General features: G+C 46.5%; 1 protein-coding gene across 1 annotated transcript in view; it reads right to left on the bottom strand.

Moving 5' to 3' along the window:
* The window catches only part of ZNF804A (zinc finger protein 804A), a 283,673-nt gene that overhangs the window by 11,182 nt on the left and 257,017 nt on the right, over nt 1-15,474 (bottom strand). Inside the window, exon 3 of the mRNA XM_073577506.1 lies at nt 5,586-5,716. Within this exon, the coding sequence (XP_073433607.1) occupies nt 5,586-5,716 (131 nt within the window). The remainder of the gene's footprint in view (nt 1-5,585; nt 5,717-15,474) is intronic.

The raw sequence follows: 15,474 nt of genomic DNA, 5'->3' as shown, positions 1-15,474 counted from the left end.
ATTTTTGTGATCAGTGATGACTGTAATGGGATGAATAGCCCCCTCCAGGAAATGCCTCCATTCTTCAAAAGCCAACTTTACCGCCAACAACTCTCTATTGCCGACATCGTAATTTCTCTCGGCACAGGAAAATTTTTTAGAGAAGAAGGCGCAAGGCCTCAGATTAGTAAGGGTAGGAGGGCACTGAGACAAAACTGCCCCCACCCCTACTTCCAAGGGGTCAACCTCCACGATAAAAGGTCTTGACGGATCGGGTTGTACCAATACAGGTTCTGAAGAAAAGCACTTTTTTAATGTCATGAAAGAATTTTTTGCAGCTACAGACCAATTTTTTACATCAGCTCCCTTGAGAGAGAGGTCCGTTAGAGACTTTACCACCTGCGAGAAGCCCTTAATAAATTTCTTATAACAGTTAGCAAAGCCTAAAAATCGATGCAACCCTTTCAAGTCATGAGGCTGCACCCAATCTGTAACAACCTGGACCTTCTTAGGATCCATGCAGAACCCCTCCCCTGACACATTCAACCCCAGAAAGGATACTTCTTGCATGAAATATGAGCATTTTTACAACTTGGCATACAAATGATTCTCCCTCAGTCTCAGGAGAACCATCCGCAAATGGTGCAAGTGAGATTGACTGTCCACAGAGTACGCCAGAATGTCATCCAAATAGATAACCACAAAATGACCAATTAAATCAGAGAAAATTACATTAATAAAATTCTGAAAAACAGCAGGAGCGTTGGTGAGACCAAAGCGCATAACTAAGTTTCCGAACAGCCCTTCAGTCGTCAGGAATGCTGTTTTCCATTCGTCCCCTTCCCGGACTCTTATAAGGTTATATGCCCCACGTAAATCCAGTTTAGAGAACCACTTGGCCCCGGTGAGTTGATTACATAGATCAGGAATTAGGGGGAGAGGGTATGTATTTTTCACAGTAATTTTGTTTAATTCCCGAAAGTCGAGGCACGGCCGCAAACCACAATCTTTTTTCTTAACAAAAAAGAAGCCCGCCGCCACAGGTGAAACAGAAGGCCTAATATGCCCTTTGCGGAGACTCTCGGTAATGTACTCCTTCATGGTTAGACGTTTGGGCCCAGACAAATTGAACAGGCGAGCCTTGGGTAACTTGGCTCCAGGGACTAGATTAATGGCACAATCAAAGGGTCTATGTGGTGGTAGCGCCTCAGCCTCACTTTCGTAAAATACGTCTTCAAAATCTTTCAGGTACTCCGGAATACCTTCCAGACTGACAGACGACACTGACACAGAATTTACTGGGGTGACAAGAGTTGTCAAGTTGCAACATAGACCGTTAGCCATACAACCCCACTGAATGATCTCCCCCGTGACCCAGTCAATAGTAAGATTGTGACATTGAAGCCAAGGCATACCCAGTACCAGTCCAGCCGGCAGATTATTTAGAACAAAACACCTTAATTTTTCCACGTGAGTGGAACCCACTTTCAGCGAAAAGGTATCAGTCATGAAACAAATTCCCTCCTGGGTGATAGGAGAGGAATCAATTGCCACAATTTTAACAGGATCTTTTAACCTGACTGTCCCTATCTTATGAAAAGTCACAACTTTGGCATCGATCAGATTAATAGAAGAACCACAGTCAACAAAGGCGGTAGTCACAACCGGACCACCTGTAAGTTCTAGTTCCACCGGAAGCAGAATTTTAGTAAGTGAGGAAAAGGGTACCTGGGAGTCTGGGCAACCTCCTCGATTGTTACCCAGACTCAGTCGTTTTCCTGACGGCTTCACTGAAGAAGGGTAAGAAGGACATTTCCTTCTCTAATGTCCAGCGGATCCACAGTAAAAGCACAATTGGTTGTTTCTACGGCGTCTCCTCTCTTTTTCCGCCAATGACGTGGCACCAACCTCCATGGGCTCAGGACTAGATGCAGAGTCTCTCAGATTGGAGAATAAAGGGGTCTCCTGCAGCATGACCCCTCTTGCCTGCAGTCTAAGGTCCATACGGACAGCCTGGATCATAGCATCCTCCAAAGAATCCGGTGGAGGATGAAGGGCTATGGCATCTTTCAAACGTTCGGACAGGCCTCTACAGAACAAACCCCGAAGGGCAGCATCATCCCAGGAGACCTCCGTTGCCCAGCGTCTGAACTCAGAGCAGAACCATTCAGCAGAGTGCCTCCCCTGTGTCACACTCATCAACATATCCTCTGCCAGACGCACTCTATCAGGCTCATCATAAATATGCACATACCAATGGAATGAATACAATAAATTTTATTGAGCTAATATAGCATATACAAAGAGAAGAAACAAACAGGTGTGACCACCACCCTGTAGATATACACAAATATGTATGTGTGGGCAGAAATGAAGAAAAACATGTATTCAATAAAGATGTTAAATGTAACCCATAATTTAGCAGTAGGCAATGTTAGCGTAAGTTCGCAAGTAGCGGTTGTAGATCTCAAAATTTGAGAGAAAAGATTAGCCAAAAAATAATAATATAAAGCTGCAAGTAATATGTGCAATGTTGCAACTGTAACCTCTCTCAAATTGAGATGAAACAACCACCATATGGGTTACAAAATTTAAGTAAAGTGCCACGTGCAAACAAAATGCATGATACCCGATTATCTTCATTCAAAATAGCAGCAAAAATTATAGCAGCAAGGGTTATTTACATGATAGCCATCCAAAGTACATACATGTACTCAAAGTGACCCTGGAGGAATGGTTGCACATATATATAAGGCAATAATTATCAAACAAAGTTGCACCCATCCATATAATTGCACAAATGCCCATGTGTGGGATGAAAAACCCCCATGACCGCATGTTTGGCCGCTAGTATAGAAAACCCATAATCCAAATCTGTAAGTGGCAAAATGCCATGTGTATACCTGGGGTGGAGAAGTGCCACATGCGGTCATGGGGGTTTTTCATCCCACACATGGGCATTTGTGCAATTATATGGTATGCGCCTTTTCCTTTTTTTTGGGTATTTATGTCATTTAAGAAGGGCGAAAATTAGCGACCGGTTTTTTGGACTCATCATAAATATGCCCCAGAGCCTCAAAGAACAAATTCACAGACATACGTTCAGGAGCGGAGGAAGAGAGAGAGAAAGCCCATGCCTGTGGAGCCCCCCGAAGTAGGGAAATGACGACCCCCACCCTCTGGAACTCATCCCCAGAGGAGCGGGGCCTCAGAGAAAAAAAAAGCTTGCATGCTTCTCTGAATGACCTGAACTCCCTTTTATCCCCTTTGAAAGGGTCTGGCAATTTGACCGGAGATTCGGGGGATACCAATGACACATCTCTATCCCCAGCACTGGGAGCCCCTGCAGCGACAGCCCCCTGCACAGTATCCACCAACTGTTGCTGGGTATGGGCCATCATGCGCTGTTCCACATGAAGTTTGTGGAACATTTGGGTTAGGTGCTTGGCCTGATCAGCCAAAGCTTGTATGGGATCCATGAGGATAGCACACTTTTTTTTTTTTTCCTTCAGAGGAAAAAAAAAACTGAAATGGTCAGCTATAATGTCAGGAACACCGCACTGTACTTGCTCACTGAGCCAGTGCGTGTGTCCTGAGTTCAAAAACAGTGCTCAAAGATACCTGTGGAGTGGGCAGCAGCGGTGACGATACATGCTCCAGGACCTAAAGCATGTGACTGCTGGGGGCGTGGCCTAAGCTCCACAGAGCTAGGAGCTGCAGGGAAACTCCTAGAAAGGTAACTACAGGACAATGTTACCAAGGGGCATAGACAGAGACAGAAACCAGATCAAGCCGGGTCAAAGCACGAGATAGCAATACAGTACCAAAGGGTTAGACAGAATGGATAGTCAGAACGTAGCAATAGATCAGAAAACCAGAACGGGCAATAGACAGTACAATAAGGACAAACTGTAACGGAGTAACGATAGCCAAGCCAGGAGGTCAGAACCAGAAAAGACAATAGTACCAAAACGAGAGATGGAGTACAGAGTGAGGGAACAGACCGGGTCATACACGGGAAGCAAACAAGCAACGCAGAATACACGCACGCCAGGGGTCAGACACACCAGAACAACAGTATAGCTGACAGAGAACCCTGGTAAAGAGTGAGTACAAATACCCCTCCCAGATCCAGAAAGAGGCCATGAACACTTAGCCCTGTGAGTGCAGGGCAAGAAGCCTGTTCAAACCATGACACGTTTTTTACATTCATTTGAATGGGTGAAAATCACTGAAAAAATGTTGAAAGAATTGACAGTCTGCATATTTGAGCAAAATGCTTTGATGGCTCAAATCCGCAAAGAAAAAATAAGCAGATTGTGCACGAGATTTCACAAATATCATACACTTAGTTGGAAGTATAATGGCTGCATTTTTTTCCTGCCAGAAAAATGTGTGGAAAAACATGGCAAAATTACAGCGTGTGAACAGACCCTAAAGCCCCCTTCACACGGCTGTTTTTTATGTCTGTATTCAGTCCGTTTTTTAAGGACCGCAAATATGGGCATAGGCACACCCATTGTATTCAATGGTAGTGCAGACATGTCAGGTTTTTCACACTGGCCGTGTGTCCGTGTGAAAAACCAGCAGACATGTCCCTTTTTAAAACGTACCATGGATGGAATGCATGCTGCACACGTGCCTATAATTGCTAACCAGCAAAGGCTAAACAAGGCACTTGTGGACTGATATCAATAGCTTAGTATGGGGCCATGGATATTGAACCCCTCCCAAACTAAGAACATCAGCCCTTAGCCACCCCAGAAATGGCGTATCCATAAGATGTGCCAATTCTGGGGCTTAGTCTTGCTCTTCCCACATGCCCTGGTGCGGTGGCAACTGGCCCCTTCCTAGGGCATTAATATAAGCCTGCAGCTGTCTTGTTTAGCCTATGCTGGTTAGTAATTATAGGGGATACCCCAAGTCATTTTTTGGAGTCTCTCCTATAATAACCAGTAAAAGCTAAGCAAAAAGCTGTGAGATGATATTAATAGCCTGGAACCTTTATGGCTATTGATCCACCTTCCCTGAATATTAACATCAGCACTACATTTCTGAGAATAACGGTCTAATTACATGTGCATTTTGCACAAATTTTCTCCAGCAATACATGTGCAGAAAGTCTGCTATGTGATACAGTGCCAGTTAGTAGATGAAATTTCAACAAATCTCATCTACACATGCTGTGCGGATTTTTAAATCTGCAGCATTGTTAGTTCTTTGTGTTTATTCAGCGTTGATTTCACCACTTGCAATGGAAATGTGCACAAAGTCGGCAGCAAAATCTGCATGTAATGCATTGATTTTGCTGCAAACTTCATTGCATGTAAGAGCTGAAAAAGCTAGAGAGATCCGCACCTAATATGCAATGCGTGATTTCAGTCGGAAAATAGCATACACAAGGGATCCACATAGAACTGCTGCATGATTTTGCTTCTAACCTAATTTTTCTGTTATAGCAAAAAGTTACACTGTTGGCACACTTAACCATTATCCTTTATGATGTATTGGCACGGTCACATATGTTTAAGAGTAGCAAAAGGATCTTCCAATTCTAGGGTTTATCTACCAATATATAGTTCATCCTTTCATCCTTGGTTACTCACCAACTTGATTCCCTCTTATGTTCAGCCAGCTTGTGGAGCCTTTGAAGATACTTTTTTTGTTTTCTTTCATTTCTTCTTAATTTTGATGCCACATTTCGAGAGAATTCCCTCTGTTTCAGTTCTTTAAGTCTCTGTTGAGAAAGTAACAAGCCATGACAGTATATAAGCTACAGCATACATGGTTATTATGTGCAGTAATATTTACTGCATATTGATGTCTAATCAAGTGTTGATGCAGTAGCATAAATACTTACCGTTTATGTATGTTCTACAGCGCTGTCTGTATTTATTTGGGGTTTATTAATGGGTGAGCCTAAGGGGTAATTTTTTTTTTACATGGAGATTCCAGAAATGTAAAGTTCCTGTAATTCTCTCTTTCTTAATAAATTTGGATGTGTGCCTTTGATGTCTGTTGTGTTCTTCAAGTATTCAGAACTGTACATTATATCCAATATGTAGTCTGAGTCTGACTAGTGATTTATATAAAAAGAAACTTATATCTTGACCATGAGCCTCCAGGTCCTTCGTGAGGCATCACATCTTATTTGCCTTTTTCAAGTAGCTGATTCAGACAAAAGTTTCAATTTCTATTTATTGGCTGGTCATTTTCCATTTTACTATATAATGATAATGGCGCAGTCAGAAGGCTGTATAAATGAAACCGAGATCGGAACGCAGCACACGGACTGGCCGACAGATCTCCCAACCTGAGCATGACAGCTTCATGTATTTCAAAGCAGCTGTTACGTTCGGTCGGGAGAGCCACTAGCCAGTCCATGCACTGCTTTCCGATCTCAGTCCGATTTATACGGCCATCTGACTGCGCCCTAGTGAATTGTATCTTACTCATGCTAAACCAGTACATTTATGAACAATTTGTTGATATTATTTCTATAAAAATGACTGACATTAGAAGTAGTTTTTTAGTAAAGTAGAAGTTTCACACTGGTTATACCGATGGAATACTAATTATTGATCTTTTACGGTCGAGAGTGGAGATCAACTAAATAAGGGCTCATTCATTTAAAAAAAAAAAAATTTATGAATAGAATTTGTACCTATTACAATCTATGGGATGTTCACATTGATTTTTTTTGTCGAACTGAGTGGTCAGTGCAAAATTGCGAAGACATGTCCAAATTGATCTGAGGGTTGGATTGAAATTGGCAATGCAAGTCTTAGGGTCCGTGAAAAAATTGCACAGCACTCAAATATATTGTCTGTTTTTTCCTTTTTTTGTTTCTCATCTGAGAAAAACTGATAAAACTTGGATCACACTCTCATTACGCATTACAGACAAAAAAAGCAGCTTTACTTATCAACACCAGGTCACAATACCAATGAACTAACAGGATGCAGCAGCCGCCATGAAGAAGGAGGAGGCAATCAGACATTGTACACTACACCTGTGTTAAGCCCCCGTCACTAGAGTTGAGCGACTTTTGTTTTTTTAGGGTCGCGTTTCGTTTCGTGAAACCCGACTTTTCCAAAAGTTGGGTCGAGCAAGATCGTCCGATTATAGGGAAAAGTCGGGGTCGTCCCGAAACACAAAACCCAATGTAAGTCAATGGGGAATAAAAGTCGGCAGTGAGAGGAGGACAGGAAACACACCTACAGTGCCCATTTGAATGCCAAAAGCATCAATTCTTCTTACTTAAGCTTGTCAACCTTAATTAACTTCATAATATAAGTTACGCACTGAAAAATGGGGGTTATTTGGCTAAAGTTGTGGGGGGGGGGAGGGCTGGCTGCAGGTTTTCATGTGCCCTGGGCGAAAGAGCGCCCCTTTAACACATACCACAACTCATCATGCTCCGATACGGCAGAGAAATAGCGGTATAGTACAATGAAAAACACCTCACTTTTTACATCTCATGACGAGGCCCATCTATTTCTCCATACAGAATCATTGGTCCCATATAATGTTTGAAACAGTATATGATGAGCTCCACATAATGCTACAGTATATGTTGGTCCCCATGGATGAAGCTCCACTGTCTTATGGGCCCAAATAATGCTCCAAACATAATGGGCCCCATTTCTAATGCTCTAGTGTATAATGGGCCCTGTAAATGCTGCTCCAGTGTCTGATGTCCACCTTTGGAATGTTCCAGTGTATGGTGGGCCCCATCTATCATTCTCCAGAGTATAGTGCTCCCCAAAAATTGCTGTCCCAACATTGAAAACAATCAAATAAGTCTCCTCGCTAGGGAATCCCTGTACTTGTCTGGACAGGTGCTGTAGCTTGCTTAACAGCTCGCCAGCCGTTCTCACGCCCAGTATGGATTGCACGTGATTGCACAAAGGTTAGAAAGGGTACCGTATCCCTGGATAACATGTATGGATAGCGTACACATTCAAAATATATGTCTCAGGAGGCAGGCTCAGACGGTGTCAGGCCCAGTATGGATTGCACGTGATTGCACAAAGGTTAGAAAGGGTACCGTATCCCTGGATAACATGTATGGATAGCGTACACATTCAAAATATATGTCTCAGGAGGCAGGCTCAGACGGTGTCAGGCACAGTATGGATTGCACGTGATTGCACAAAGGTTAGAAAGGGTACCGTATCCCCGGATAACATGTATGGATAGCGTACACATTCAAAATATATGTCTCAGGAGGCAGGCTCAGACGGTGTTAGGCCCAGTATGGATTGCACGTGATTGCACAAAGGTTAGAAAGGGTACCGTATCCCTGGATAACATGTATGGATAGCGTACACATTCAAAATATATTTCTATACAGCATGAGGCAGGCTCAGACGGTGTTAGGCCCAGTATGGATTGCACGTGATTGCACAAAGGTTAGAAAGGGTACCGTATCCCCGGATAACATGTATGGATAGCGTACACATTCAAAATATATGTCTCAGGAGGCAGGCTCAGACGGTGTTAGGCCCAGTATGGATTGCACGTGATTGCACAAAGGTTAGAAAGGGTACCGTATCCCCGGATAACATGTATGGATAGCGTACACATTCAAAATATATGTCTCAGGAGGCAGGCTCAGACGGTGTTAGGCCCAGTATGGATTGCACGTGATTGCACAAAGGTTAGAAAGGGTACCGTATCCCCGGATAACATGTATGGATAGCGTACACATTCAAAATATATGTCTCAGGAGGCAGGCTCAGACGGTGTTAGGCGCAGTATGGATTGCACGTGATTGCACAAAGGTTAGAAAGGGTACCGTATCCCCGGATAACATGTATGGATAGCGTACACATTCAAAATATATGTCTCAGGAGGCAGGCTCAGACGGTGTTAGGCCCAGTATGGATTGCACGTGATTGCACAAAGGTTAGAAAGGGTACCGTATCCCCGGATAACATGTATGGATAGCGTACACATTCAAAATATATGTCTCAGGAGGCAGGCTCAGACGGTGTTAGGCCCAGTATGGATTGCACGTGATTGCACAAAGGTTAGAAAGGGTACCGTATCCCCGGATAACATGTATGGATAGCGTACACATTCAAAATATATGTCTCAGGAGGCAGGCTCAGACGGTGTTAGGCCCAGTATGGATTGCACGTGATTGCACAAAGGTTAGAAAGGGTACCGTATCCCCGGATAACATGTATGGATAGCGTACACATTCAAAATATATGTCTCAGGAGGCAGGCTCAGACGGTGTCAGGCACAGTATGGATTTGACGGCCCAGATTACACAGCGGAGGAGCAGGGAGAGGTAAAGATTGCAAATGCTGGGGCCCTGCCCAAGCAAGGGGGGCCCACTCGTGGGCGTCGGTACTGGCACTGGGCCCCTCATAGTACAGCGGTGTGTCTGACGGCGGGTGTGCACCACCACCATCAGAGACACTTGATTGCACTATGAGGGACCCTGTGCCAGTGCCCGCGCCCAAGAGTCGGCCTACCCACCTGTCCAGGGCAACGGCACTCGCACGGTGTCGTGCGCTAGGTGGTGACCCCGGCCATGGGGGGGGAGGCAGCACAGTTAGGGAGTTTTAGAAAGTGGCATATGTTGATGTTGGACATTCAGCTGATGCAAAAGGCGAAATAGGTGAAGTACCAGGAAGAGGTGGACCAAAGCAAGCCATTTTTCTGTCACCCTATGTGTCATCAGGGGAAGGTGGGACAAAATCCTTGGAAACCCATGTGTGGTTCATTTTAATGAAGGTTAGATCATCCACATTTTGGGTTGACAGACGGGTCCTTTTTTCTGTCAGGATTGATCCAGCTGCACTGAAGACTCTTTCCGATAGCACACTTGCAGCTGGGCAAGCGAGCTCCTGTAAGGCATATTGGGCCAATTCAGGCCAGGTGTCCAGTTTAGCTGCCCAATAGTCAAAGGGGAATGACCTGTGTGGGAGAACATCGATATGGGAGGAAAAGTAGTTTGTAACCATAGTTGACAACTGCTGTCTCCTGTCACTTTCCATCGATGCAGTATTGCTAGTTGTGTGAGCGGTATTTGAAAAATCAGTCCAAGACATTGTCATGAAACCCCTGTCTCCAACGCCACTTCTGCTGTGTGCACCACGAACACCTCTGCCAAGCTGCCCCCGGCCCGTACGGCTCGTGTGAGAACCATCACCGCTGCTGTGTGCTGGGAATGCCTCAAGCAACCGATTTACCAGAGTTGCTTGTTTATTAGCCAATATTAGGTCAAGGTTCTCCTGTGGCATGATGTTTTGAATTTGCCTTTATAGCGTGGATCCAGGATGCTGGCCAACCAGTAGTCGTCATCGTTCATCATTTTGGCAATGCGGGGGTCCCTTTTTAGGATCCGCAAGGCATAATCTGACATGTGGGCCAATGTTCCCAGTGTCAATGATGCACTGCGAGTGCTGGGTGGAGGAGCACTTTCTGGCAAATCCACATCCCTCCAGTCACGCACAAACCCTGTACCAGACCTTGCCACGCCAACATTTTCACTTGCCCCACGAGATGCATCCTCCTCCCCTAAGTAATCATCCCCATCATCCTCCTCCTCCTCCTCTTCTTCCTCCACCTCGTCCAGGAGAGGTCCCTGAGCAGACAATGGCTGAATGTCATCAAGGATTCCCTCCTCCTCTTCCTCCTCATCAACATTGGCTGCAGACGCCTGCTCCTTAAGGTGCATCAAAGTTTGCATGAGCAGACGCATAAGTGGGATGCTCATGCTTAGGATGGCGTCGTCTGCGCTTACCAGCCGTGTGCATTCCTCAAAACACTGAAGGACTTTACAAAGGTCTTTCAGCTTCGACCACTGCACGCCTGTCAACTCCATGTCTGCTCTCAAAGTGCCTGGCCGTGTATCCTCCCACAAATGCATTATGGCCTGCCTCTGCTCGCACAGCCGCTCCACCATGTGCAGGGTGGAGTTCCACCTTGTTGCAATGTCGATAATGAGGCGGTGGTTGGGAAGGTGGAGCAATCGCTGCAGCTTCTGCATACGAACGGAGTGTACAGGCGACCGGCGGATGTGCGCGCACAGTCTTCGCACCTTCTGGAGCAGGGCTGTTAACTCCGGATAATTTTTGAGGAAGCACTGCACCACCAGGTTCAAGGTGTGAGCCAAGCAAGGTATGTGGCTGAGTTTTGAAAGGGCTATGGCTGCCACAAAATTACGCCCGTTATCACTAACTACCTTGCCTGCCTCAAGATGTACACTGCCCAGCCATGACTCAGTTTGTCGCTTCAAGTACTCGGCCAGCACCTCGGCGGTGTGTCTGTTGCCCAAACACATCATCTGCAACACAGCCTGCTGACGTTTTCCACTAGCTGCTCGATAGGGGGACACATCGTGTGCAACAGTGGCAGCTGCAGATGGAGTGCTCGTACGACTGCGCTCTGTGGACGAGCTTTCGCTTCTGGAGGAGGAGGAGGAGGAGGGTCGAACGCCTACAGCCAACTGTTTCCTATACCGTGGGCTAGGCACTGTCCCACCACTGCTGTCCCCTGTGGACCCTGCATCCACCACATTAACCCAGTGCGCAGTGATGGACACGTAACGGCCCTGGCCATGCCGACTGGACCATGCATCAGTTGTGAGGTGCACCTTTCCGCTCACTGACTGCTTGAGTGCATGGACAATGCGGTCTTTCACATGATGGTGGAGGGCTGGGATGGCTTTGCGAGAGAAGAAGTGGCGACTGGGTAGGTCATAGCGTGGTACTGCATAGGCCATGAGTTCGCGGAAAGCTGTGCTTTCCACCAACCGAAAGGGCATCATCTCAAACAAGATTAGTTTGGCAATGTGGGCGTTCAAACCCAGTGTACGCGGATGAGAGACTGAGTACTTTCTTGACCTACTCATAGTGTCTGGGAGGGTGAGCTGGACTTGAGAGCTGCATATGGTGGAAGTAGCGGTGGACAGGGCGGACTGAGAGAGGGTTGATGATGGTGATGGAGTTGGTGTTCTTTCTGATGGCCTAGAATCAGTCTTTCGTTGATATAACAGTGGGATTCCCTGACTGCTGTGGCCTTGCAACGACACCTCAACATTTGCTGCTGTGCTAACCGGTGGGCTTACAGTGGGGGAAACAATGTAGCGTTGCTGACTACCTTCGTTGTGATCAGTTGCACATGTGGCACTTGAGGTTTGGTGTTGTGTCCACGCTTGCAAGTGCATGCTGGTTAAATGTCTAAGCATGCAACTGGTATTCAAATTTTTCAGATTTTTCCCTCGGCTAAAGGTCTTTGCGCACTTCTTACAGATAACCTTGGCCTGATCATGAGGATTTTGTTCAAAAAAGTGCCACACTGCACTCTTCCTACTTTGGCAGACATTTTGCGGCCTAGCACGCTGTGATCTTTTGACCCTCTGGACAAGCTGTCCAGCAACTCTTTTGATGTTTGGAACCTGTCTTTGGAGTGCTCCGGGCCTGCCAGATAACAGCTGTTGCGATGTCGATGTCTGCTGTGGATGCTCCTCATCTGAGCTATTGGAAGCAGCACCCTCTTCCCCCAATGGATGCCAATCTGGGTCAACAACTGGGTCATCCATCACCTCCTCTTCTATGTCATGTGCACCTTTCTCTGTGTCACCGTGTATGGTGGTATAGTGTGCGGGAAGGGGCACCTGAGTCTCATCAGGGTCAAAATCTGGCTCTGTACACTGCGAGGACAATGTAGTGCTCTGAGTGAATGTACCAGCAGAATCATCCATCAGCGGCTGTGCATCAGTGCACTCCATGTCAGATTCATCTTGGCCTGGGTAATTCACCATTTGACTTGATAATCCAGGCATGGTATGTGAAAACAGCTCCATGGAGTAATCAGTAGTATGGCCTGTGTCATCCTTCAATCTTGGTTGGGGTGAAGGACACAAGGAAAGGTGTGGTTCATGAACATGAGCCTCCAATGACGACTCAGTGCTTTTACTTTTTACAACTGAAGAAGAGGAGGCGATAGAGCTGGAGGCTGAGTCAGCAATGTAAGACAAAACTTTTTCCTGATGCTCTGCCTTTAAAAGCGGTTTGCCAACTCCTAGAAAACTAAGCGTTCGAGGCCTTATGTAGACAGACGATGACGCAGGGTCAGCACCTCCTGCATTTGGTCCTATTTTGCTCTTGCCACTACCATCAGATCCACCACCAACACCATCATTACCAGCTGCCAACCCCCGCCCAATTCCACGGCCTCTTCCACCAGCCTTCCTCATTTTTGGTAGAAATGTAGACAAAATCCAACAAACTATATAGTAATGTAAAACAAGGTACAAGGTGTCTATAGGACAGGGGAGATTTATAATTTCTGCACACACTTGTGGACAGTGGACACTTTTGGATTGTGTGAGGCCCACTGATATCTGAGCGCTATGTGACACGCTCAATGGCACAGCTGCCTGTGACCAAAGTGACGAGAGGATAATGGAGATTTTGAATCTCTGCGCACACTTTTGGACACTGGACACTTGTGGATTGTCTGAGGCCCACTGATATCTGAGCGCTATGTGACAGGCTCGATGGCACAGCTGCCTGTGACCAAAGTGACGAGAGGATAATGGAGATTTTGAATCTCTGCGCACACTTTTGGACACTGGACACTTGTGGATTGTGTGCGGCCCACTGATATCTGAGCGCTATGTGACACGCTCGATGGCACAGCTGCCTGTGACCAAAGTGACGAGAGGATAATGGAGATTTTGAATCTCTGCGCACACTTTTGGACACTGGACACTTGTGGATTGTGTGAGGCCCACTGATATCTGAGCGCTATGTGACACGCTCGATGGCACAGCTGGCTGTGACCAAAGTGACGAGAGGATAATGGAGATTTTGAATCTCTGCGCACACTTTTGGACACTGGACACTTGTGGATTGTGTGAGGCCCACTGATATCTGAGCGCTATGTGACACGCTCGATGGCACAGCTGCCTGTGACCAAAGTGACGAGAGGATAATGGAGATTTTGAATCTCTGCGCACACTTTTGGACACTGGACACTTGTGGATTGTGTGAGGCCCACTGATATCTGAGCGCTATGTGACACGCTCGATGGCACAGCTGCCTGTGACCAAAGTGACGAGAGGATAATGGAGATTTTGAATCTCTGCACACACTTTTGGACACTGGACACTTGTGGATTGTGTGAGGCCCACTGATATCTGAGCGCTATGTGACACGCTCGATGGCACAGCTGCCTGTGACCAAAGTGACGAGAGGATAATGGAGATTTTGAATCTCTGCGCACACTTTTGGACACTGGACACTTGTGGATTGTGTGAGGCCCACTGATATCTGAGCGCTATGTGACACGCTCGATGGCACAGCTGCCTGTGACCAAAGTGACGAGAGGATAATGGAGATTTTGAATCTCTGCGCACACTTTTGGACACTGGACACTTGTGGATTGTGTGAGGCCCACTGATATCTGAGCGCTATGTGACACGCTCGATGGCACAGCTGCCTGTGACCAAAGTGACGAGAGGATAATGGAGATTTTGAATCTCTGCGCACACTTTTGGACACTGGACACTTGTGGATTGTGTGAGGCCCACTGATATCTGAGCGCTATGTGACACGCTCGATGGCACAGCTGCCTGTGACCAAAGTGACGAGAGGATAATGGAGATTTTGAATCTCTGCGCACACTTTTGGACACTGGACACTTGTGGATTGTGTGAGGCCCACTGATATCTGAGCGCTATGTGACACGCTCGATGGCACAGCTGCCTGTGACCAAAGTGACGAGAGGATAATGGAGATTTTGAATCTCTGCGCACACTTTTGGACACTGGACACTTGTGGATTGTGTGAGGCCCACTGATATCTGAGCGCTATGTGACACGCTCGATGGCACAGCTGCCTGTGACCAAAGTGACGAGAGGATAATGGAGATTTTGAATCTCTGCGCACACTTTTGGACATTGGACACTTGTGGATTGTGTGAGGCCCACTGATATCTGAGCGCTATGTGACAGGCTCGATGGCACAGCTGCCTGTGACCAAAGTGACGAGAGGATAATGGAGATTTTGAATCTCTGCGCACACTTTTGGACACTGGACACTTGTGGATTGTGTGAGGCCCACTGATATCTGAGCGCTATGTGACAGGCTCGATGGCACAGCTGCCTGTGACCAAAGTGACGAGAGGATAATGGAGATTTTGAATCTCTGCGCACACTTTTGGACACTGGACACTTGTGGATTGTGTGAGGCCCACTGATATCTGAGCGCTATGTGACACGCTCGATGGCACAGCTGCCTGTGACCAAAGTGACGAGAGGATAATGGAGATTTTGAATCTCTGCGCACACTTTTGGACACTGGACACTTGTGGATTGTGTGAGGCCCACTGATATCTGAGCGCTATGTGACACGCTCGATGGCACAGCTGCCTGTGACCAAAGTGACGAGAGGATAATGGAGATTTTGAATCTCTGCGCACACTTTTGGACACTGGACACTTGTGGATTGTGTGAGGCCCACTGATATC

This window comes from Dendrobates tinctorius, unplaced genomic scaffold, assembly GCF_039654945.1.
Source record: "Dendrobates tinctorius isolate UK_male_01 unplaced genomic scaffold, ASM3965494v1 ptg000056l, whole genome shotgun sequence".
In the NCBI taxonomy this organism is placed as follows: Eukaryota; Metazoa; Chordata; class Amphibia; order Anura; family Dendrobatidae; genus Dendrobates; species Dendrobates tinctorius.
This window is presented reverse-complemented; position numbering and strand designations above follow the sequence as displayed.